Source organism: Emydura macquarii, unplaced genomic scaffold (genome assembly GCF_026122565.2).
Source record: "Emydura macquarii macquarii isolate MOO-44397 ecotype Brisbane River unplaced genomic scaffold, CSIRO-AGI_Emac_v2 contig_719, whole genome shotgun sequence".
Classification (NCBI taxonomy): Eukaryota; Metazoa; Chordata; order Testudines; family Chelidae; genus Emydura; species Emydura macquarii.
This window is the reverse complement of record NW_027130856.1, coordinates 9,795,393-9,817,403: the sequence shown is the minus strand read 5'-3', so window position 1 is coordinate 9,817,403 and position 22,011 is coordinate 9,795,393. Positions and strand designations below refer to the sequence as shown.

Here is a 22,011-nt window from a genome sequence, read left to right as displayed (position 1 = left end):
ATGTTGAATATTAACAAACAAAGTAAAGTGGTCATTCTGAAAAGATGCCTTTCTCTCTCATGAGGATTGATGGATTGCTTTATACACACCTTAATGTTGAGATGACCTATTAACATTTGTAACAAACTCAAAAGGAAGTTACTTTAAAATAATAGTTTGTTTCATCTGATATCCTGGTTTACACCTACCAGGGTGGTCTTCCTGGGGAAGTAACTAGATCTCACAATTTTTCCTTCTATACTTTCTTTCTTTCTTTCCTACTCTTGAAACCAGCAAGTTAAAATTCAAGATGTTGCAGCATGTCCAGGGCCATCTGTAGATTACATAGAGCAGGCTAAGGCTAACCACAACTACAGTATGAATTACTGATGTTTTCAGTTGTAAGGGTAGAGTTCTAGATATTATTTGAATGCTTTAATTAGATAATGCATTGATGTTCAGGAACAACTCAGGATTGAGTATGCAGTACAAAAGGCCAGTTTGTTTATATTTCTATTTTCTAAAATAGATGAAGGCACAGAATCAATCTTATTTCCCCGGACAGGTCAGAAACACTGGCCCTTTTATAAGCAGGATTTTGCTTGGAAACTATTTTAACTGAACTATTTAATAGAGGGAGTCTGACTATCTAGTGTTACATGTAAGCATCATGAACGTGCAACTTTGCTGATACACAATCTTGACTGACTCATGGAACATAGGAAAGGGCCTATTCCCATTTGATTTATTAGGGCTTTCTAAAAAAAAAAAAAAAAAAGTAACGGTTAAGCCCTAAACTCTTGCATTAGTTCAGAACCTTTGGAGTGTAATTTGAAAGTTTCCCTGGCATCGTTTTTCTAGACAATGAGTTAAAACTGAGAATGGAGATTGGGATGCTGGAACCTCATCTCAAATGCAATGGCTAGAATTTGCTGGTGACAGACACCTCTCTGCACAGTCAAGGATCATATTATATTCATGCATTCCACACAGAGGCCTGTTAAAGTCACGTTACAGGTGCAAACATGTAGCAGTGTTTTGAATACCTATTCGCTTTTTAGAATTCTTGAGTTGGAAAAAATATTAGTGAACCCATGAAGGTTGCATTTTCACAATGAGTCAGTCACGCTCTGGAGACGCAAAAAAAGCCAATGCTTAGAGTTGGAAACTACTTCCCTCCTGCAAAGCCAGCAATATTTCATTGTACTATGCTCATCAGGAAGTACAACTAAGTGGCTGTGATCCTTCAGAAGGAATTGGACTGTAATAACTTATTTTAAAATGCATCCAAAATGCTTCCTGTAGGTTTATACATACTGTCACTGTGCAGAGATGGAAAGCCACTTTCTTTTCAAGGCAACAAAGACATATGCTCTGTTCCTCTTTCCAGGGTTAGAAGTTTAAATGAGGCAGCATTGTGTATTCTTAATTAAATTACAAACACATACATAATTTCTGAAGGTTTCTTACATTATTAAAGACAGTTTCAAAATGCAAGTTTTGCTTACATTGATGCATAGCTAAGTCAGGCATCAGGATAGAAATTGATTATAGTGACATTCTTCTGCTCATTACCTGTTAAATATAGATGGCCACTGTAACAGTGTCTCTAGTGGTTCCTCCCTGATGGGGTTGAGGAACCTGAGCATGCCCAGTTATCTACACTGGGTGGTCACAATACAGGCCCCACTATTTGCAAGGGGGGCTCTTTCCTTTGAGAGCCTCCTAAAGCCTCTCCAGCCGGAGGGTGGGGAGGAGGGAATCAAAATGAAAGCCACAAACCCCCACACACTCAGGGATACTCCCTCCCTGTGGTCCCAGCAAAAAGGGGGGTGGAGTGGTGAGTCTGCAGTGCTGCCAACGATCCAACCCCAACACAATGAATTTGGGGAAAATGCTCTGGCTGGATTCTGAGGCAGGCTCAGCCTGTCTGTCTTACTCTGGGAGTGCACTATACTCTCCCTAGGGTTGGAGTTCCTCTGCAGTTTCAGGAGTCGCTTCTGCAGCCTCTGCTTAGGGCAATTCTGCTCCTTCCCTCCCCCCGCTAACTGCACTTTCCTTCCTATTGTGCATGATTGACAGAGCGCGAAGGGGGGACTAGCCCTACCGCCATGGCCTCTCTGGCCCCTTCCTCAGTCATGTGGGGCCTTTACACACCATCACAGCCACAGTCACAGACTGTGGATTTTATACTACTGGAATTATCAGGAGAAAAGACAAATCTAAAATAATCTTCCAGACCAGATGCTCATCAATAAAATTTGGACTATTGGGTCATAAATTAAAATTAAATCAAAAAGGTACCATCATTACAGGTGTCCAAGTCAGTACAGATTCCCTTAAAAAGAGTTGTAAAAATAGTATTATGGAATATTTTCTAAAACAGTCTTACCGCAACCGTACTGGGCAGAGTCATGGTGGTGCTGATTATTTGGGTTCACATATGTGGCTTGTTGTGAAAATGCAACTTTAAAGTCTCTGAAATTCCTTTGTTTCTAGTGTTTTTTGTGCAGTTTTAGTTTTTATGCTAATGTGTTCTTGAAAGGTAATAAACACACACTATTGTGTCTGCAGTCCTGAAGGTCCGTGTTTGGGAATTTCCAGTTTTTTAGAAATGGTCTGTCCTCCGGAAAGGAGCTCTTTCCTACACACTCTAGGAGAGTCAAGGGACAGAACGACCCCTTTGCAGCCTGCAGACTAAGACTCCTGCCAGCCACAGAGTCTCCACCTGCCACCTCCACCTGGTGAGGCAAGTCCTGATGTTACGAAGGTTGTAAAAGCCATAACAAGAGAATTAAAATTCTTCACAATTCTGCATGTCAGGAGCTCATGCTGCTCCCCTGCCGAACACGGGAAGTGTGTAGGAGTGGGACTCCCATTCTGTCAACCTAAAGATTATAGAACTGGGGCTCCATCATTAAATTCATGGGGACGGGGGAGAGAAATGCAGGTGCACAGGAAGCTTGGGGAAGGTGGGTCAGTAGAAATACAGGGAATACTCTCCCCCTTTTACAATGATGTGCATCTGGAGGCTTCCTGGACCCAACGATGAAAATCTTATATATTAAGAGTATGATCCTCAATAGGATCCATGTAACCCTTTGCTTACATGGAGCTGATTACAGGATTGGGGTTACAGGACTGATTACAGGACTAAATTAAGACAAGAGGCTTAAATTAAGAGAAGAAGTGACTGAATGAGCAGGGGAGGGCAGATCACAGCTGCAGTGATAGGATGTGTTTACTCATACTAGTTATCAACACAACTGGATGGCATCCAAATCATTTTGGTGTTAATAAGATATAAAACATACAAATAAATATCAGCTATCCTCAATAGCCATCTATCTTCCCACCGTCTACATATTACAGTCACCTGTCTAAATTCCACTGCATAGGCACAATTGTCCCCATAATTACTGAAAGCATTGAAACATATAATGAGCAAGAGATCTATTTTGACTCATAGATGTTAAGTTAATGCCCTACTGCTAGAAGAGGGTAGGCGGAAAGTGAAAGATTATATACTGATAATGGATAAAGTTTTCAAAAAGCACCAACATTTCATTGAAAGTCAATGGGACAGAGGCACACTTGAAAATTTGACCTTTACACAATATTTTCTGCAAGTATAGTATTGGCACTTGCAAACAATTACTTATGCAATATATAAATGTTGTAGACACCCTGAGGAAAAGAAGATAATCGCTAACTCAGCATCTTGATATTTAATCATTAATTAATAATTGCTCTCAGCTCCATAATGAAATGAACTTGCTACGTTGCTTTGTAGAGGAATTCCAAAAAGATTGAAGAAAGAAAAAGCTACGCTTCCAAACCCCACTGCTAAAAATAACCCAAAATAAAACCAAAAACCCACCATCACTACAAAACAGCATGTTATATGGTTTTTTTTTTTGTTTTTTTTTAAAGTGTAAAGAAAATCATCCTTCCTGATAAAAGCTGCTTATGCCAAGTTTTAGCCTAGAGAGTGTATATTTATGGTCAAGTTATAAACTCTTGGAACACTGACGTATTTCCTGAATCAATTGCACTATCCAAGCAAAAACGCAGAAAACATATAACAGGTTTGATATCAGATTCATAGTGTTTCACAACACTTACCATTCTGTGACACTCTTGTGTGCTCTAATTACTGATGTCTCAATATCAATTGGATGATATCTCATCCCCCGTAACTCCATGGCTTCATCCAGTGCACCCACAACATAAAGTGCATCATGTCGCTCTAGTTACAGTGAGGGAAAAGCAATGACTTAAATCTCTGCTATATTAAATAAATTATAAAAATATTCACATTAGTAAATAAGTAAAATAACATTCCATTTATAAGGTATCCTTCAATTGCAGAAGATTCCAGGCATTTTGTAAGTTATATTCATTCACAATTACTGAAATGCAATGTGAGATGGAGGGCAGCAGCTAATCAGTGCCGAGCACAACATAGGAGGAGGAGAAATTTTTGGCCAATGACATTTTTGGCTCCTCTCTGAAGCACTTGGCATTGGCCACTGTTGGAAGACAGGATATTGGGCTATACGGTCTGACCCAGTATAGCCATTCTTATGTTTTTATGACACTAGATCAAACTTCTGTTCTTATGAAGGATGCCTGTAGAGCAGACAGAAATCTCACTTTTTGAGGTCTCTCACAACGAGTTGTGTGGCATTCTGTTTATCTGCCTCTGAATGATAATGAGTGAAACTGGGATTTGAATCTATCTCGTAGCTTTGAATATTTCAAATCCGGTAGCTTAAACCACTAGAGTGTCTGCTTATGATGCAGAAATAATACATGTTACAGTCCTGATATCAAATCACTGATTAAGATACAACTATGACCACTGAAGGGCAATTCATTTGTAGCATCAATTTTTATCAATTAGAGACAAAAAACCTTAGACAGAGATGAGGTTTCTTTTGGGATTTTAGGCTTATCATAAACTAATATATGTCATGCATAAGAGAAAATATATTGGTTGTGGCAATGGTGACAGAGTCTCAATGAAGGCATGTCCCAGATACTATGTAGAATAGGGAGGGACCTGTCCTTCTGAAGAGGGAACTGAGAAAGGAAGGAGAGAGGAAGTGTGTCACTACTTTTTCATGGGAGGATTTTTTTTCCACTGGAAACTAAAGACTAGAAAACACTCAGTTACTATTCTCTCAGAGTAAGACTGCTGCATCTGGGACCCTTTATATCTGAGGACACTTTCCTGGATAAAATAATGAATAAAGTGAGAAAATCGTATAAAATGATTAAATGCCTATAGCAAGATCTAAATATGAGGAACTGAACAGTAATTTTAATGCACAGCTATTATAAACTCGGCTTCAGATTTATCAAATTCATCTGACGAGATCCTATTAAAATAGCTTTAATTGGTTCTTACAGTGGCACTGTGAGTGCAACAGATACACTAGAAATGATACTTTGTTAGCAATCTTAGCTACCATCACAGCCAGTCTCTGCTCATAACCCTCTCTTTTGCAACAGTAATAATAATTCAGTACTTTCCCAGTCAGAGAATTTCAGCCACGCTGTTTTGTGCCTCACAGCATTTGTTTGCTTATACATTGACAAAAGACAGGTAGATTACTAATGATTAATACGGCCCTGTGCTTCCCTGATAGAAAACAAAATATTCCCTGTATCTTCATATAAGCTACAGTGGATCGTAAATATTTATTATTTGCTCCTCCTGAAAGACAGGGTGAGTTCAAAAACAGGACAACTTTTGTTAACAACATCACAGAAATAGTAGGATTACTAGATGAGGTGTCTTCACAACACGCCTGAGCCCACTCATGCAGCAGTGTTCTGTAAGTAAGGATCTGTTCATGCAAGTCCAATTGCAGGAGTGAGGCAGAACATGAAAGAATATTCCATATTTTTCCAGACACAAAGCACTAGAATCAGAAGGTCCCTTCCTCAAGGAGCTTATAATGTGCATAGAAAACATACACAAATATACATATAACAAAAGGAATATAACCAGGTAGTTATGTTGGGCAAGCATCTTGTTCCAATGCTTTATATTCTTATTGATCTCTATTCTGAAAATGCTTCTTTGGAGGGTTACAGAGCAATTGATGGTAACTGTTGATGCATACAGCAGACCAGGCTATAGGTGACTGAAAGTGCTATAAAGTTGTTCAAAGCTATGTATAAACACACATTTTTAAATGGAATTCGTTTCTTACCTCCATTTGCATCTGTAAGTTCTGTTCTCCTCAAGAACCCCAAATAGCCAGTCCGAGCCCAAATAGTCTGTGTGTCTCCAAAGCTGAGTCTTGAATTAAAGTGGTCGGATTGAAGAGATTCATCTCCATATATGGTAAAATACCCACTGGCATTATGAGCACTGTGAACCCATATCTAAATTAAAAGCAATTACACTGGCATTAACTAAAGTATCTATCCAGGATGAAGACTTCTTGAAAATTCTTGCATCTATTTTTAATCATAACCAGCTATTTCTATAGTACTTTTTAGCACGATGATTTCAGATTCAAAACGCACCTTTTCGCTATACTTATTTGAGGGTCAAATCTTGCTTGCCTTACACATGAGTAGCTTCGCTGAAGTAAAAAAGTAAAAAAGTGCAGTTCTGTGCTGTGTCTCACACTGCAGGACTCACACTGCAGGGAAAGGATGACTACCATTTGCATCCTTCCTGCTCTGAGGGCTTAGGAGGCTTCTGGCATAATTTAGACAAGCCCCCAGAACTGTCTAATTTCTATCAGTCTCATATGGTTGTACTATGGGCTGCAGGGCTACCCAGGATTTCTCCAAAGTGCTGTGTTCTGTGACATGCCCCAACTTGCCGCTCCCACTCATGCCCGCCACACTGGTGCTTTGAGAGGGTCCTTTTAAGACAGCCTTATACAATGTCTGTGCTGGGGAAATTCTTCTCAAGCTTGATTCGAAGTTTTTAGAGACTGTTTACAGTGCCCTGGCCTGTTCACTTGGTATAAAAGGGCCAGAAACTCACCCAATGAGACTACTTTGGTGAGTGTGCCCCTTAGTTATCAAACAATAACAACACTTAATACTTACAAAGCACTTTTCATTTTAAAGATAGCCTCACAACAACCTTGAGAGACAGGCCAGGAAGTACTAATCTACACAAACTACCTTTTCTGGAAAAGTGAAAAAGGCATTGACAGTATTTTTTAGCCAAAATATTCTACTGCAGACTTAGCAGAAAACACTGGGATTTCATGAACTCATTTTTCAGAAGGATTATATATTCTCAAAAGTTGTACTATAATTTTAATTATGACCATACAGAATTATTTTATTTATTAAAATCCTTATTTGCTTATTGAAAATAAAACATTTTAAGTTCAATTTTATTATTCTGTGAAACATGAAATAAGCAGGAAATGTGTACAGCTTTGCTAAACTACATTAACCAGAACATTTTAGTGCTTTAGGTTATAGCAGTGGTTCCCAAACTGTGGCATGGTACGCGGGCCACCTCCCAATGGTACGCATCCATCTGCTGCTGCGGGGCTGGCCAGGAGCTGCTCCAGCACCAGCCCCGCTCCCAAGCAGCGCGGCAGCCGCTCACCCCTCCCAGCCCTGCTCCTACAGGTGGTGGTACTACAGGTGGTGGCGTTTTATGTTGGTGGTATGCAACGTGGTAGAGTTTGGGAACTGCTGGGATATAGTGATCATAAACAGAATATAGGAACTCCATGTAGCAGAAGATAGATGACTCAAAGAAACATCTCTTTCTCCATGTAAGGTTTTGAGAGAAGTAATAAAACAATTAGAAAATGTAGATGTAAATAACAGGTTATTTTAAGAAGAGCATGGAGACTATTTTTTTAAAAGATATTCATATTTTTCAAGTTCAACAAGAATAAGGTTTTTAATAGCAACAGAAACGCTTTTACTGTTAATTTCACACATTATAAAGCTGTATGGTCTACAGATATTTCTGAGCTTGGCATGTCTTTATATTTATTTAAGGAAGTCATTTAGTACAGAGTAAGGTGGCTTTTGCTCCTGTAATTTAATTCATTTACAGACTGAGGGGCAAATTTTGTGACTCACCTCACCAAGATGAGAATCCCCTAAGGGTCCTTTTGTTTCAGGATTAGCAATAATGATGCGAACTCCAGGGAGGATCTATTGAAAGACAAAGTGAGTCATATTCTGTAAGAAACCAGATGATGTACATGTCTGTTTATGTAACTGTACAAATTATACTTGTCCCCAGATCTTATAGAAATCTTTAAAAAGTTAATATATTACTTCAGGACTGATATTAACTAGTTGTGATAGAGATACCTAATTCTGTGCTGTTACAGATTGCTGCAAGCAAAGTTTTTTTATAAGAAAATACTTGCCTTTCCTTTTTATCAGTCAAGATATTCAGCTCTGGAAGAAACTTGCATAAGAAATTAGGTCAATCCAGGCTGATTGTATTTAGGAAATACTGCAAACCTTCCTCTTCGTAAAAGCCTTTCTGTTGTAAGAATGACAACATCGACACCTGCTTCCACCCAAAAAAAAACCCCTACCTACCAAAAAATAAATACATAATTTTTAAAATACTGAATAGCTGCTAAAATATCAAAACCAAAAACTCTACCCCAAATAGAGTTTTTACTCAGAAATGGGACAAGAACCAGGGATTCCACTAGGGACTTTGCTATGGCTTCCTATGGAAAGTGTTCAGACACTATAGGAACCGATGGAAGTATAAAACACTTATAGACAGACAGGTCTTCTGCCAAAGATAACATTCACATGGGGAAAAATGATGAATATATTATGGTGCCAAGAGCCACTGTTCCAGTTCCTTAAGGTAGATTGTCTGAATGCTCCAGACAGCAATAATGGACCCTTTCGCATTTACGTGACTGGTTCAAATTTAGTCCAGCCTGGTAGCAACAAGTAAATAAGTAGCTCTTAGATAGTTCTTTTAATCAGTAAATCTCAAAGTGCTTTACACAGACAATCAGTATTATCCCCATTTTACAGAGGAGGAAACTGAGTCATGAGGAGATGAAATGACTTGCCCAGGATCACCCACTGGGGCCAGTGGTAGAGCTAGGTATAGAATCCAGATGTCCTGAGTCCTTGTCCAGTGCTCTAACCACTAGCCCACACTGCCTCCCATAGATCTTCCCCCTGCCAGATGTCTGGTGGTCTGTGAACAATGTGGGAATGTGTTGGTGGTCTCAGTCCAGTTCTCAGGGGACATGAGTCCTCATCATTAAGAAAGAAAGGTGCCAGTAGTAGTCTCAAAAGCAAGTCAGAGGACTGCACAGACTGAGACAGAACTACTATCTCAGCCGTAGGAGACAATTCCCTCAGAACAGAGGGAAGTAAGTTGCTGGAGTAGCATTAAGAGATCTGTCAGTGCTACTGTGCCATAACTTCTCAGTAGATAATGATAGGATTTCAGTCTCTTCAGCTGTAAAAGCTTTCCTGAGCACTAACTTCACTTCAGAAAAATGAACAAAGTGGAAATTAAAGAAATGTTTAATAGTACAGAAGACATGCTCAATTCTTCCTACAATACTTACTTTTCCTGATTCCATTAGGGGCAAACTATGAGGAGACCCTCTCTCTACTAAACGAACTCTGTAAAATATATATAACAAGAGCATGCATCAGACATGATTGCATTTATGGGTATTTTACTTCAATCAAGTATTTTAAAAAAGATATCTAGGACAGCTTCATGGTTGCAATACTGAACATAAATTTAGAAAGTATGAAATCTGTGCAATGGTAAATAATATTCAGAATAGGAAACCCTGCAGAATAGAATTGGGAGAATAACGAAAAAAGGCATTAATGAACTTTTGTTCAAATATAAAACTCTGCAATGGTATTTGCAGCCTTTTATTTATTTTCAGTAGACCTTCTGTTCATAGAATATTCAAAGGAAATTAAAAATCTGTTTACAACAAAGCGAATCAATCTTCAATTTCCCACAATATATTTATAGATGTTTCAATCATCCAGCCAAGGCATAGCAACTTGTGGCTTAGGTGACCAATCATGCTCCAAGAACAGCTAATAGTAAAAGACCTGGTCATAGCAAGTAGCTCACAACAAAACACCAGACTGATATAGGTCTGTATTTGCAACCTTTGTTTAATTATTATCAGTAGAGAGTGTTTGGCAAACATTTCAAACAACCAACAAATTTGTGAAATGGAAAGTTTATCTGCTGTCTGGGACTGACCCCTTTCCTAGGTGAGACGTTTGGGTTCCTACTCTCCTTGGAAATGCTACCTTCCTTGCCAAGTGATCCACTTACACGCTAGAGCACAGGTTCGCAAACAGAGGGGCACAGAATGTATTTGGGGAGGAGGGAGGGAAGCGTGAGAAGGAAAAAACACCTTACTGTGCACATTTTACCACAGCAATAGCAAAGCTGATTCCACCAAACATATCAGGTCCTCAGATGGCGCTGTGCATTTAACTCTGGATGGTGCTGTGCATTTTGATGGATTTCTGCTAAGCTTGCATAGCATTATACAAAGTAATTGCCATCTGTATGTTAACCCATTTGCTATGAAGCAATGTGCACGTTAAATTGTAAGCACTGACCTCAGTCACAGTTTTGCTTTTGCTCTTCTTACAATGGATGGATGGCCCTCTTTGAATCAAAGCCTTACTGTTTTTAATATTTAGTGAGAGTTGCATGTTGATTTTTTAAAAATCGGTATATGTAATTGTGTGGTAGGGGACAGACAGACGTAAACTACCACAGACACAAAGAAGTGGGGCTTTGAGAAGGCTTGCTACAAATAGCTTGCTCATCAGCGGCAAGGCGGAAACCAAGGGAGACAGCTGTAGCTAAAATATATTTTGAATAACTGTGCAGAACACTTGAGTTCCAGTCATTTGTTTTAAGTGGTGCCTAATCATGTTGGTAACGAAATGGTAAGTTTCCAGGCACACCTTTTTGCTCAGCAGTAAGGATTAATCTGACTGGTGATATGAGTATTGTGTAAGCAACAACTTTTTTTGTTGTTGAAGTTCTAAGATGTTCTTGGTTAAAATAAATGTTTTATGTAGGTGGTAACACGCACTATGAGAACTCATTAGAACATAAAAATCTGTTGAGGAACACTTTCAGGTCAATTAAAGCCTAATTTAAAAAACCCTCCAGAAAACTTTAAATATTTTACATACCCAAGGACCAAGTATTACACTTAAGAAGCAAAAATCAAATGCCAAAATACAAATAAGGGAATAACTGGCTAGGCAGCAGCACTATAGGAAAAGCTCTGTGGGCTATAGTGGATCACAAATTGAGTATGAGACAACAGTATGAGGCAGTTGTGACAAAGGCAAATGTCATTCTAGGATGCATCAACAAGATTGTCGCATATAAGACCCAGGAGGCAATTGTTCTGCTCTACTCGGCACTGTTGATGTATTATCTGGAAAACTGTGTCCAGCTCTGTGTGCCCCACTTTCAGAAAGATGTGAACAAATTGGAAAGAGTTCAGAGGAGAGCAACAAAACTGATAAAAGGTTTAGAAAACACAACCTTTGAGGACAGGTTGAATGAATTGGGCATGTTTAGTCTAGAGCAGTGTTTCTCAATTATATTTCGCCACGGCACTCTTGCGCAGCCATGCGATACCCTCCAGGAAATCTTCTCCTTTTTGGCGGCGTGGTGTAGGCTGGTTTTGGCAGCGCACTCTGTAAGCAGTTTTTGGCGGCGCGATCAGCTGTCCGGCGGCACATTCACATCGGTTCGGCGGCACCATCTGCTGTTCCACGGCGCACTGCCAGCTGTTCAGCGGCGCGCGATTTGTGTTGATTTCGGCGGCGCGGTTCCGCTTTTTCGCGGAACCCTTCAACTGGGGTTCCGCGGAACACTATTTGAGAAACACTGGTCTAGAGAAGAGAATTCTGAGGGAGGACCTGACAACAGTCTTCAAATATGTAAAAGGCTGTTATAAAGAAGACAGTGATCAAATTGTTCTTTATGTCCACCAGTGGCGGGCTTGATTTGCAGCAAGAGAGATTTAGGTTGGATATTAGGAAAAAACTATTTAATTATAAGGATAATTAAGCACTGGAAAAGACTATCTAGAAAGGTTGAAAAATCTGTGTCTTTGGAATTTTTAAAGAACAGGTTAAACAAACACCTGGCATGAATGATCTAGGTATAATTAATCCTGCCTTGACATGGGGGTGTATGGACTAGATGATCTCTTGAGGTCCCTTCCAGCCCTATCTTTCTATGATTAGAAGTTAGAAAGACTTCTAAAAATCTTAAAATACATAAAATAAATTAAGCATAACCTAAGACAGGGCTAGTGACACAGGTAAGGAAAGATGGTCTGGTTGTTAAATGTACGAATTAACTTCACAGTGGTTCAAAGGTATTTTTTAAAAGTTTTGTCTGTCTTAACTTGTTTTTTTTGGTATTGGTGGGTATAATGCCAAGATGCCATCTTAAATAGGCTTTTCACTGTGCTGAGGTGTTCACCAGTGTCACGGAGCAGGTTGGAAAAAAATATGTGCTAGTACTGTTTTAAGCCCTGCCCCAACAATAAGCTCCACCCACAAAGTTCTGCTGTGCAGATGTTCTAAGTCTGATCACACATGCTCTTCGGGCTTGACTCCTCCTCAGTGGCATCTGAATACACCATGGTCTCTGCTGGGCCCTTTGTAATGGGCTCACCTCGCCCCTCCAGGGAGGCTCATATGCCCCACCAGGCTGTTTGAGTTTGACCCATTATGGGAGCCTCAGCTGTCCCACTGGGCTCTGCTAAAATCCTTAGGTTTGGCTTCTTGGTTGGGGGAGAAAGAAGTTGTGCTCTCCAAAGCCCATTAACTGGTGGTGCCAAAATGTGCTGTCACTTTTAGTAGGTTGTGCAGACCACAAATATAACCTCCTCTCTCCTTTTGAAAAGCAGCAATGTAGTTAATCCTTTGTTATCATTTAGCACCCGAGTTAACCCCCTGGGAGATGAATGGCACAGGTCACACCCCTTAGAGCTATCGTTTGAGATTCTGCAACGCAGCAGAATGGATGGGTCTTGTTAGATTCTTGGCAGCTCCTGGATAGTAGCTGCTTAGATAGTAAGTGTGACCAAGAACGCTTTTCTAGGTATTCTTAATCCTGCCTCAGCATGGGGGTGGTGTGGGTGAACTAGTTGACCTCTTGAGGTCCCCTCCCCTTCTAAAATCTTAAAGTACTCCACCTGGCAGGAAGAGTGAGGAATTTTTACACTTATCCAAGCCTTTGCTACTTTGACACTAAACTACTGTAGTGTTCCCTACATGGGGCTATACCTTCAGATCATGTGGAAGCTGAAGTTGGACGACAGCTGCATTCTGGCTGCATACTAAGTAGTGTGTTTAAGCAGGAAACACTTTCCATTGTTTGACTGGCTGCCAAAGAACTCTCAGATGGAGTTTAAGGTGTTGGTTTTGACCTGTCATGTCCTACATGTTGTAAGACTCTGTTACCCAGACTGTTACTCTGTTAACACTCCCACCATAACACTGCTGGAATTGCAATCACTGAAGCTACCAGCCTCATTACCTCTGCATATTAGGCAAACACAGAGTAGTCTAGTGCACAGGGCATTGAAGTGGTATCAGGAGACCTGGGTTCTCTTCCCAGCCCTGTCACTCACTTGCTCTGACCTGGAACAAATCACTTTATCTTTTTGTGTCTCTGTTTCCCCTCACATCCTTTGCTTCCTCAATTTAGACTGTAAACTCTTTGGGGGCAGGGACTGTCTTTCACTCTATATTTTTTAGGGTGCTTAACAGAATAAAGGCCCAATTTTAGTGGGGGCCTATAATCACTAATGTAACACAAATAATATAAACAGGGAAAAGGCCTGGTCCCTAACCCCCTGGAAATGTAATATATAACTATTATACCCATTTTACAAAGTGCACCTAGAGGCAATCTAACCCACGACTAATAAAATCTAGGAGGAACTCACTAAACACTAGTGATTTAGGTATATCACATTATATTCCTGTTATCTATCTAGGAAGATGACAAATTCCAATATGGTGGGGGAGGGGTCTCTAAGACATTTTGAGACAGTGATATTCTTGCACAGAAACTGGGACTGCCATGTTCCAAAAGCCAAGTCATTGGGAAATGCTGATGAAACAGTGTCACCATAGAGGTAAATGAAATTCAACCCTTGACCTGTTACACTTATTAAAATATGGGGCAGAATTTTCTGAAGGATTTAAGTCCCATTGGAAATCCATGGGACTTAGTAACTATGGGTAAAAATTTCAAAAATCAGTGAAGTGACAGGCACCTAAGAAATATTCAGCAGCCATTTTTAAAAAAGACTTAGGCTATGTCTACACTGACGGTGGCAAAGTCGCCGCTGTCAGATGGACTTCTCTGGATCAACTGAGCGGTCAGTGAAGACCCGCTTAGTCAATCCAGAAATCGACCTATTAAGACCACCTTCTCAAGTGGCGCAGTGCAGCGAAGATGGCGCGCAGAACAGAAACAGAGACGTTGACGGGAGCTCCACAAGTTTTTTGCGTAGCTTGCGTAACTCCGATCAACTGCCGCCGAATCTCCGAGGTAAGTGTAGATAAGCCCTCACTTGTATTAAATAGGGACATTTTTACAATACCAGGAGGACAAGGGACGTTTACCTTAGGACAAAATAAGGGCTATACTTCTACCAATTTTTATATTTTCTCTTCTATAAAAAGCAAATTAGTGTTAGAAAACAACAAAGGGTTTTTACTGGTCTCTTCAAAACAAGGCCTTGCTCAATTTTTACAAAGGAATTTACTTGTAGACAGGCAGAGAACGACGAAGCTTCTACTGAAAGAGAACAAATGGGTAAGTCATGAATATGTAACACTATGTTTACAATTATAAAAACAAACACATACTATATATCAGAGTTCTCAAACTTTGTCACTGTGAGCCATCCTATGCTAAGGAAGAAACCAAGCAAAACAAGAAACAATTGCACCTCCCCTTAACGACAACACAAAGAACTGAAAATCCTACACTTTCCAAGAACATGAGTAATAAAGTACAGCAGCTTAGATCAATAAAGTTATAATAAGAGTAGGTGTCAAAGGTACTAATGTTATTTCCAAAAGCACCTTTCGTGTTATCTCACAGTTCTCTTAAAAAGATTACACCTCACAGCAGCTAAAATAAAACGGCATAAACATTTTAGGACACCATAACACTCATCGACTACCTGACATCTCTCCCACCCCCATCTCCAATTCTCAGGGGTCCTGGCATGAAGATAGCAAGGCTCATGGGCACTTGGCTCACAGGCAGGGAACGGGGCCCCCTTTTGTGCAGGTGGCCAGGTAGGCAGGAGCAGTGGGCAGAGTACAGCATTCAGAGGCCTGCCAGCACCGTGAGCTCAGTGTAGGTCTGGTGTAGCAGGAAGTAGATGAAGGTGCTGAGCTGGTAACTGGAACTAGCCACTACTGTCATGGTCTCTGGGCTGAGGGAGTCAGAGCCAAGGTGGGGTCATCATAGGCTGGGAACAAATGATTCCCCTGTGGCACCAGTGCAGCTGGAGAGTAGGCAGGCAGTGCATCAACTCACGCAGGTACCATGGGACCTGACTCAACCAGCCAGAGGGACCATGTGCCTGCAATGGCTCCCCTTGGTGCGAGCAGTAGAGTGCCAGCATTGGGGAATGTGGCACAAAGAGCCTCCACAGAGCTAGCAGCCCACTTCGCACAGGGGCTGCCACCATGATGGGGGCACCAAGAAGGAAATGAACAGCTGGGGCAGACTGGAAAGAGAACCCTTCCAGCAAGCCCAATTCACCCACTGCCCACGGACAAGTGACAACTCAGTGGCAAATGGAGGGGAGCCTCTGGGATACTGCAGGGCAGCGCTAGTTGGGGACAAGAGCCTTGGAGATGGAGGGGAGCCCCAGTACCAGGGCAGGGCTGAGATGGAGAGACACATGTGTGGAGGGGAGCCCCTGGGATACTGTAGATAAGGCTAAGATTTAGTCATGGGTATTTTAGTAAGAGTCATGGGTATTTTTAGTAAGTCATGGACCGGTCACGGGCAAGAAAGAAAAACTGACTGCCCGTGACCTATTCATGACTTTTACTAGAATACCCCTGACTAAATCTTAGTTGCTCCTGGGGCGCAGCTGCTCTGGAGGGTCCTGGGGGCACTGCTCTTCTGGGTGGACCCCAGGGACCACTCAGCAGTGGCTGGTGTGGCTTGAGGTCAGCTGCACTGGCAGCTGTAGAAGTACGGATTCCATGACTTCTGCAACTTCTGTGACAGATTCACAGCCTTAACTGTAGATGGTGTTTCAGGGAAAGAGAAAAGCATAGGGGGAGATGGAGGAGCTCCAGCTGAGCTGGAGAACAGGGCACTGGGGGAGGATCAGGGTAATGGGAGGTGCTGGGATGCTGAGGGGGAGAAATATAGGGAAGCAAGAAAGCTGCTGAGCTTCTGCGGGCAGGGCTGAGCTGGGGAGCAGAACTCTGGGTGGAGCAGAGGAGCCCCTGCAAGCTGCTTCCCCTTGTGTCCATACCACCATGGTCAGCCTGGCCCACCTCAGCGCTGCCCCCCCTGGGCAGAGCTATGGCTCCTTCTACCCTACCCCCAGGCTGAGCAGAGCTCTGAATCCACTCCAGCAGTACTACACTCCTAGCCAAAAGACAGGCAACTAGTGCCTCTCCTGGTGTTTGCCCAGGCCTCCAGAGTGATGCAATCCCCATAGTTGGAGAACATCTGCACTTTATGCAATACTTACGGTACTGGAAATAATAACCTCCCCTATTTAAATGTCTCAGTGGGCAGATTAAAGTCCTAGCATGGTTTTATGAGGTTAACAAAATCACAGCTAATCATGAATATTGCTCAAAATATTATTCCAGCGGCAACAGGAGTATCACTGAAGTGGTGGTGAAAACTGCTTTGATCATAATTCAAAGCAGATGCACAAGAGCAGTGGAGAAAGCTGCTCAGGTGGAACTTAAAAAGTGCTAAGGAAAGACAGCAATGGAAGGTATTGTGACACTTGGCATGCTAGGATGGGGCTGGCAACGGAAGAAAGAGCAGAAGAAAAAAAATCAAGGAAGTGATATCAGTCTGAAAGGCTTGAACTTGAGGTCATACATTCTATTACAACAGTTGAAAAGGCCGCATTTTGAGCCGAAACTGCAATTCCATCTCAGGTTACACAAACTAACCAGTCGAACTTTGCTCTGTTGGCTTAGCACAGCACAAGAAGCCCCTAAAAGAATTATACAGTTACTGTGGAATTTTCAGAGTTAATTTCAGTTCTCTACTGAATTTTGGAATTTCCAAAATGTAACCCACTAGGGACAGTAAAAACCCTCTTCCTACAAACTCCTTAGATAACTTTTCATTTGCAACATTTTCAGTTCTTTCACCCAAATTTCAGCTTCCCATCTCTGCACTATTCTAAATATCAAATAGCGATAACTTACTTTCCGTTTGTGGTAGAACAGTTCCTATATCTCAATACAAAAAGACACCAGTAGGAAACATTTCCTGGTAGTGAGCAGGAAGTGCAGTAGTTCTAGAGGTCTGCAAGTTCCATGGTATTAGACTAAGTCACCTCATTAGACCACTCAATTTACAATGGTTATATTTAGTGTGGCTGAATCCTTTACCACTGATCCATCTACCCTGAGATTTGTGTAACACTTATACTGACCCTCCCTAAAGTGCTGTTCAATATTATTTCCATTATTAAATTTAAAGCTCACTTTGCTTCCTCTATCAATTTTTTTCATCTTCCTCCTGACAGAAGGGCAAACATGGACTTAACATGATTTTTTTCTAAATTAAAACTAAGTATTTTTCCTTGCGCATATGCCATAAGGAAGCCTGGTATAACTAGCATCTATTGGTGCATACAAGTCTAAGCTGGAATTCTAGTTAGCCACTTTAGTAACAGGGAAAATGTAAACACTATCTTATTGTTTACAAAGAAGCATTTACTATTCTGTATTTGCCCCAAGAGGCAGTTTTTAAAATACAATCTATATTGGTAAGAGAATCTTGTGTAAACTGGAAGGGAAGTACTATATTTGAACTGGAGATATCATTTGAGATGAGTTACATTTCAATGTTTGTTAATTAAAACAAAATATTTCTGAAGGCACAAGAGGTACATATCAGGTTTGTCTAATCACTGAGTGATGCTATGAGCTTCTGCTTCCTCCCTGTTACCAACACACACCTACTGAAGTGTTGATAAATCCCAAGCCTAATTGAAACTAAAATCAAGAATAGCAGCTATAACTTTGGTGAAAAGTTCCAGAGAGTTAGCCATGTTAGTCTGTATACAGCAAAACAACGACAGTCCTGTAGCACTTTAAAGACTAACAAATTTAATTTCTGCAGGCATAAGCTTTCGTGGGCTGTAACCTACTTCGTGGGCTGTAACCTACTTCGTTACAGTCCACGAAAACTTATGCCTGAAGAAATTACATTTGTTAAAGTGCTACATGACTCTCATTGTTTTAGCTATATCTTTAATAGTCTCCTGAGATGACTAGGAAAGTGAACCAATGAATGTACCCTTCCCTCCCCACACAGCATTGCCTTATATCAGAATAAAAGATGCATCATTTGTACATGTGTATTGGAAACAGAGGTCAATATAGAAACAGTAACTGATCGTGAACAGTACTAAGCTATAATTTCATAGTAACCAGAGACTAAAAAAGGAAGAGCCAGACTAAATAACCATCCATGTTAGTATTTCAACAAAATGCACCAGAGACAACAGCTTAATCCATTTTTTCTAGTGTAGTTATGGTAGAAATCAACACATAACCCATGAAGCTAACAGTAGTGAATATCCTAAGAGAAGTCAAGAAGAATGACAGTGATTGTGTCCTACCATCCCCTGCAAAATTATTCTCCTTCTCCATTTAACTTTCTCCATGGGAAACCTTATACACACCCCACATTTCACCTGTTTTTTTCCTGTAAAATTTCTTTTCCAGCTTTCCTATGTCTGACCATCTCCTCTTTTGTCATTCTTGCCTTTCACCTCACTCTTAATCTTCTTACTTTCTTTCTCCCTTAATTCATAGAATCATAGTAATGTTGGGCAGGAAGAGACCTCAAAAGATCGTCTTCTAGTCCTAATTTCTGCTGTCCCACAGATTTACTTCCTGTGTTCAGTATTTTCTTACACCCAGACTTCCTCCAGGTGATTTTACTGAGTACATGAAGAGCCAGAATGTGCAATTTCTCAGTCTCTAATTCTATTAAAACACTTCTACTGTCATGTGCATTTTCTGCTTTCCAATAGCATTAATACACTTCAAAGTGCATAAAAATTAGAAAAGTTCAGATTTTTTTACGTACACATTGACCATTTTTAATTTTTTTCCTTTTCATAGCCTTAAATTACTAAAGAGGATATTTAGGCTCTCTGTTTTGAAAATTTTGTCTAGTGTGTATAAGAAAAGTACAGAATAATTTTGATCATGTTTTGAAAGTCTAAATTACTTTTCCATTGTTAACACTGAAACAATTTTATTTAAGTGACAAAGATTTTATGCCACAAGGAGAAAACTTTTAAATAGAAGTACAGTTTTAACCCCAATGATGCAAGCACTTAATGCACGTATTTAATTTTAAGCACGAGTAGTCCAATTCACTTCACTGGGTCTATTCATTTCACTAAACTAAGTACCTGGTGTTTGCAGCATCAGGGCCTTAATATTCAATATTTTTTTAGCCTATAGCAGTTTTATAAAATTCACATAAGAAACGAACTAGTGATGGCATTAAAAACAAACAAACAAACAAACAAACAAACACCAAACCCCCTAAGATGTATAATTTAGTTCATTATACATTTTAGTGTAAAGTTACAGCACCACAATTTTTTAAATTAGCTTTACAATGCCTCAATCTGATTTAAATCAATGGTAAAAAAAATAGTGATAAATCAAGTGATTTAAATTGCTCCACTCTGACGCACACATACACAGACCAGACATGTCTAAAAAGTTGTTCACTCTCCCTCTGTTGCCAATTTCAAAGGCCTTGGGTCAGGTTTTGTACATTAACGTCTCCCGGAGCAGATGCTAATTTTAAAGTCGTCAACTGATATCCATCTCAAGATGGCTTTAAACTCTACAACATAAAACACAACAGTCTTTCACTGGCCCACTCAGAAAGAAGCGGTCAGAATGAGGCCCTGGCCAGGCCTGGCCCGGCTGGGCTTTTGGGTTAAGATTGGGAGATCCTATGTCCCCTGTCCCAGCTTCACCCAGAACTGCCTGCTGAGCCCTCATTGGCTTCTGCCTACTCTCTAGCTACTGGAGGACTAATTCTCCTTGGTTCCACCAGCAGCTGATCCTGGATAGCCTCTCGAGGCAGCTGTTGGAGGTCTACATTCACTGCCCTTTCCCCTCCCCCAAAGGACACCTTCTTCAGGCCAGGTGTACACAGGCAGCAAGGCCGCCGGCAGGGGCTATCAAATGCCGGGTACATACCATCACAAGCAACAAGAACAGGTCTGGTGGAGCATAGATCTCGCCACACCCCGACACTCGAACATCCAGACAAAGCAAGAATCTGAGATGCTGTATTAGGTAAATGAAACCAGGGCTTCGCAGGATAGGTCGGCACTGCAAAAAAATACACCCATGACAGCAAGTTACAGAGCCTGGGCCTACAGACTCAGGCTCACACTACAGCACTATAAATAGCAGTGCAGACATTCCCGCTTGGCCTCTGAAACCCAGCAAAGTGGGAGTGGGCCTCAAAGCCTGCGTGGGAACGTCTACACTGCTATTTGTAGCGCTGTAGCATGAGCCTTTGAGTCGGTAAACCCAGGCTTTGGAAACTACTGATAGTTTTGTTATTTATTTATTTATTTTTATTTTTTGCAGTGTAGGTATACCCCCATTGAGCCTAGTGAGAAGGAGAATGTCCATCCTTCCAAGGATTTATAAGCCTAAGATATTTAGGAAAAAGTATTAGACAAAGTTAAGAACAAGCATGTTTCATCAAAACCAAAAGCAATTATGCCACACACTCTCTCTGGGAACAATGTAATATTTTTCCAATCTCATTCTAGTGACAGATATTCTCAAAGATACAGATTGCCTCTTTACATGTAACATGTAAACAAAAATAAAAGCTCTAGAGATGACGATGTATTTAAATTTCCAGTTCAAATTCAGAAAGCTACCTGCATCCCAAGTCAGGTTAAAAAGACGCAGCAAGAAAGATGACTGTAGTGTTACACTTCGTAAAATTGTTTTCTGGTGGTGGTGATAGTTTGATACATTTGACAGATTTCGCTCTTCTCTTTATAATTGCACTTGTGTCATGGGGGAAAAGGGTTGAGATAAAGCAATCTGGATACATCAGCTTTCAGGATTAAACCACCAAACACTGCACTGTAGACTTGCTTTTCCAGCATGTAAAGGGAAAGTAGTTACCATAATATATGTTTATTTTGCCCACTCCATCTCTTCTGGAGCTGAATATTTTCTTCCCGGCTCCTCTTTCCCTTTAAGTCTCTCAGCAGTGAAGAATCACCCATGAGGTACCAATTTCAATCACAGAAGCAGAGAGCTTGTCAGAGAAGCTATTAAGTAAAGTGCGGTTCTGAGCCAGCCTCGGATTCTGAAGTGCTGGGAGTGGTACTAATCATTGCTGCTATGCCAGCTCTGGGGAAAAGCCTGACACTGCTCCCTAGTTACACTATGAACTACTTTCAGTTCTGTGATTCTAAAAGAGATAGAAAGATGATATCAGGTCATCCAAGTCCAACCCCCTGCCAAAGAAGGATTGTACCCTAAAGTGTATTTCCTGGTGCTTTGTCCAGTTTTGTTTAAAATGTCCAAATGTTGGGGTTTCTTCCACTTCCCTTTTGCGATATTCCTTTTCTTAGTTTTAGCTTATTACTCCTAGTTATACCCCTGAATACAACCTTAAACAGTTGCTCTCCATTGTTGGCATTTTCCCCCAGTTCAAATACAGATTAGCTCCTGTTTAACCTGTAGCATCAC

The 22,011-nt window shown here is 40.8% G+C and overlaps 1 protein-coding gene across 9 annotated transcripts in view; it reads right to left on the bottom strand.

Annotated features, from left to right (window-relative positions):
- DIP2C (disco interacting protein 2 homolog C) overlaps positions 1-22,011 on the bottom strand; it is a 483,513-nt gene that overhangs the window by 6,095 nt on the left and 455,407 nt on the right. For all 9 annotated transcript variants that reach the window (XM_067542679.1, XM_067542671.1, XM_067542674.1 and 6 more), the window contains 4 exons: positions 9,546-9,603; positions 8,065-8,139; positions 6,204-6,378; positions 4,105-4,228 (listed from right to left, as the gene is read on the bottom strand). In XM_067542679.1, the coding sequence (XP_067398780.1) occupies positions 4,105-4,228; positions 6,204-6,378; positions 8,065-8,139; positions 9,546-9,603 (432 nt within the window). The remainder of the gene's footprint in view (positions 1-4,104; positions 4,229-6,203; positions 6,379-8,064; positions 8,140-9,545; positions 9,604-22,011) is intronic.